Source organism: Melanostigma gelatinosum, assembly GCF_949748355.1.
Source record: "Melanostigma gelatinosum genome assembly, chromosome: 17".
NCBI classification, from domain to species: domain Eukaryota; kingdom Metazoa; phylum Chordata; class Actinopteri; order Perciformes; family Zoarcidae; genus Melanostigma; species Melanostigma gelatinosum.
In genome coordinates this window covers 22220465-22224748 of record NC_136650.1, presented here as the reverse complement: position 1 = coordinate 22224748, position 4284 = coordinate 22220465, and the positions used below count along the sequence as shown (strand labels likewise).

Below are 4284 nucleotides of genomic sequence, written 5' to 3'. Positions count from 1 at the left end.
TTCCACCACACCTGAGTTTAATCTGTAAATTAGTTCCTTGTGTATTCAGTCCGTGTACTTCCCTGTTTCAGTGTTTTTTGACCAGCTCCCTATGAAACTGCTCAAGCTGAGAGCTAAAATAAATGATAAAGTACAACTGTAAATATGGACAAGAGAATATTTCCCTCCGTGACATTCACATCAAAGGGTTTAAAATTTGGTTTTGGGTAAATTGTTTAACAGATCGTCCAAGAATCATGATCCACTGTAGACATACGTGGACGTCTAAAGCTGAGGACAAAGCTGAAGACATGCTGAACATACAGATACTGGACAAACCACACGTAGAGTGCTGACGGTCAGGAAGGATCATAAACTGACTGAAACCAGACAACACAATGAACCGCTGAGCCCTAAATAGTAGGCATTGACTAAAGGCAAATTAAGCTAAATATAGACATGCATGTCAGCTGAAAAATTTGTTTGGTAAATTCAGGAGATGATGCTCTTGATAACAACCCAAACCTCGATCACGCACAGCAGGAGGCTGAATGGAGCCTACTGTGTGACATCAAACACGTTTTTCATTCCGATGAAGGCTACTTTTGATTAGCTTCATGCTAACATATTTTCGGAAACCGGAAAATGTTACGTAAATCAAAAACAGAGCAATTTCCTGGAAAACCATAGAAACAGTTGAAGCATGCTCTTTCCACCTTCTTCTCTGTAAAAAAGATCAGATGTCAAATGTTCTTAATTTTCCCAACAAGCAACTAGATTCACAGCAAAACGATGTAACAAGAATAAAAGGCCGAGAGCATCAAGCACCAGACCTGATCTACCTTCTTAGCTCCGCCAATATTCCAAAAACATAGCAAGTTGTTTAAAACAACCCATGTAGACGTTTTCCACTTCTACCGTTACCAGACGTGTCAACAAATAGAAGGACCTCGTTAAGATCGTGAAAGTGTCTCTTGGTTCAGGATCACCTGTATGGTTAGTGAGCGGGCCTACTTTGCACATAACCAGATACCTGAGGGCTCAGGGGGCCCTGGCCTTCATCTGCAAAATGTCACTGAAGGACACACAAAACAACCACGAATGCAAAAGACGACCACAAAATGAGACACAAATCGACTACAGATTGGATGTCTTGCTCTTATGTCGGGGCCCTTCACTAGGAGCCCGTTGTCTAATAATCCGCTTGTAGGAGACGGGAGCTCCAGCACCAGTACCTCGTGGTTTCCGGACTTTCGGACTTTTCAGTTTGAGACAATCCCAAACTGTGAAACCTCCCTCAGACCACAGTCCAGACCCAACAGCAGAAACCTTCACGTCTGATTAAAGAGGTGGTCTTGGTCCAGATGAGAGCTCGGTTCGGCTCGTTCGTAGTGTGCAAACATTTGTTTGGATGGACCGAGTCACAATCACAAAAAGGTGTTTCAAACAAAAATAGAACGTTTAATTGACGCTTCGTCCGATGACTTTTGGATCAGTTGGAAAAATAAATTCCGTCATCAGTGATGAATCAATCATCGTCAACACCGAGGCCTTTGTGAAGTACGATAGATCCCATTCCGTTTGTGTAAACGCTGCAGTCATGCCAGCTGATAGAGTTCTAGGTAGACCAGTTCACCAACATTCCAACGTGATGGATGATCATGAATGAAAATGTCATTGTCGTCTGTGGTTGGTAATTATATTTGGATCAAAGCTACTGTTGGGCTGGGAGGTGAATTATGATGTAGCTGCAAAGTGGTTTCATTTTCAACATCCATCAGTTTTGCTTTCAGTTCACAGCAAATTCCTAAATCACACAATAACACAACATGACAGACTTGTGACCTGAATGACTTCCCAGATAGCAGTCAGTTCTGGGCCGACTCTGGCTGACCTCCGCCAGTGTCGGCTGACTGACGGACAGATTATCTGTGTATATGCCAGAATTGGCCCAGAGGTGGACGTAGCATTACAATATTTTGGTAGTAAAGCTATTATATTCTGGACTCTTTCCCTCTCTGCAGCGTGCTGCTGTCTCTGCTGTTGTTCTCGTCTTTGTCTGCGTCCGTGTGCGCTCACAGCTGCATGACCAACATGCAGACGCAGCAGGTGCGTTCAGATATGCGTTAATAATCAGTTTGTGTTGTTGAAGAGACTGCTCGTCAGGATGGGAGGACCTTATCTCTATTTATCAGCAACACAAATATTTGTCAAGTCAAATGGAAAGTGAAATCGCACCGCTGAAGATAAATGTTCAGTTTCTATGAACAGGAAGAGACAGTGAAACTGCAGCTTTGGCAGCAACACATTTTACACAAATATGCGTTGAACATTAATAATAGGCACTGCGACTAGCAGGCTCATTTTGTTTTATTAAACAGTTTCGTTTCATATCATCATATTATAACACAATCAATCATTCAAATAAACTCACAAAAAGCAACTAAAATATGATTTGACAATTTTCTTTCTGGGCGCTGTAGGAAGGACGGATGCTTGGATGAGGTGGGAATTTCAAAATAAAGGCGTAACTTGAATCATTCAGTCAACATATCGATCCAGATCAATGCATCTTCACACCACTACTTTGGGTTGAAACCAGTCAGAAGACGTCAGCTAACCAGCCTAACTCTAAACATGTTCTGCTGGTCTCCCACTGAGTCATGTCATAAAGGGATGAATGTCGTGGGGTGAACAGAGGAACAAAAAAAATAACAGCTGCAAAAATCATCTGCATTGGTTTCAGCACCTTGGACAGATCATCAACTCCCACCAGCAAGATTTAAACTTCAATCTTCCAAAATGTTTAAATTCAGTCTTTGTAATTAACAGGTCAAACTTTCCAGTTCCCATTTTTCTGTAAGCTGGGAAAATATGCCAGTTTTAAATCACATCAATATATTGATATAAAATCATGAGTCATAAGGTTGAGAATGATCCCGTATGCCAGAGAATCCAGATTTGTAAGATTCCTCTAAAGCTCAAATCAAGCATTGCAGGTTTTGCAGAAAGTGAAGAGTGTGAAACAGTTTGAACTGCTTTTACTGGCAGTTTGAAATAAGCACACTGAACAATATATATTTTTGTTTTGTAAGATTCACAAGAGTAACTTTAAACTCGTTGAAAACAGAATAACTATATGATTCAAGTAAAATAGACTGATCGCACTTTAAAATAAAAAAACATCAATTGAATTCCCTTTTCCAGATTATTTACAAAGCGTTTTCAGAACTCATATAATTATGACAGCTTAGAATAAACCATATATATATATATATAAATATAAATATAAAATAGCTGTGAGTAGATCCAGGTCCATTAAACCAGCTGCTGGTCAACTTTTTGTCTGTAAATTCCCAGACACGCTGATGGCTGTTTGGCTCCATCTAGTGATGGAATCAGTTCAACACACTGAACCTGATTCATGTATGTTTTTGCATTAAATCATTCTGGGATGTTTGCTGAAATTGATTGGATGTTCCACCAGCCGCTACTGTGTAATTCTCAGGGTATGTTACAGCATGCGATGTGCACATATGCTGCAAAATTTGGAATTTTAGGACAAACGTTTGAGAAGTTATGCTCAAGTGGACATGTGTGTCAAATTTCAAGTTAATGGGACATACTGGCCGAGGGGCGTCGCCGGTCCGACTTGTAGGGGGCGCTAGAGAGCCATTTCTGAACACAGAAAGATGAATTCTTTTTCAGATGGCTATATTCACCAGGCCTGACAAGTCCCCAAAATTTGGTGAGTTTTCATGCATGGCAAGTCCTCCAACCATGTGTACGTTTACCCCAACGGGTACAATATCAACAGGGCCTCGCCGGCCCGACGTTGTCGGTTGCTCGGGCCCTAATAATTCTGCATTCTGCCCTGCGCCCCACCTGTAATACCACCGCGCCCCACTAGAGGGGCGCGCCCCACAGTTTGAGAACCACTGCTCTAATCCTTGATATATTCTTCAGCCTATCACCTGAAGACTTCAGGTGATAGCAGGCTGATTTTGTAATTGTCTTGATTATCATTTAATATCAGACAAAGGAGACATGAAGCAGGTTTTCAGGTTTCAGTACCTCAGATGTAATAAAAGACAGTCAGCGACTGGACTCACATCCCACCGCCGCCATGAAATGAGTTGCTGTAAACACAAACCACCACCAGGGGTCGCGGTTCTACAATCTTCAGCAGCAAAACACTTTTCTTTCCAGGACAACTGAAGGAGAGGAGGGACCACTGCCGTGTAATCACACACTCACACACACTCAGTCTTCACTTTTGGATCCATGTCTCATCCTGAAAACAGA

At 41.8% G+C, this 4284-nt stretch overlaps 1 protein-coding gene across 1 annotated transcript in view; it reads left to right on the top strand.

Moving 5' to 3' along the window:
• Positions 1-236: 236 nt before the first annotated feature.
• The window catches only part of carmil1 (capping protein regulator and myosin 1 linker 1), a gene marked incomplete at its 5' end in the record, with an annotated part of 20227 nt that continues 16179 nt past the window's right edge, over positions 237-4284 (top strand). The window contains 3 exons of the mRNA XM_079287846.1: positions 237-323; positions 1281-1354; positions 2004-2088. Coding sequence (XP_079143972.1) covers positions 237-323; positions 1281-1354; positions 2004-2088 — 246 coding nt within the window. The remainder of the gene's footprint in view (positions 324-1280; positions 1355-2003; positions 2089-4284) is intronic.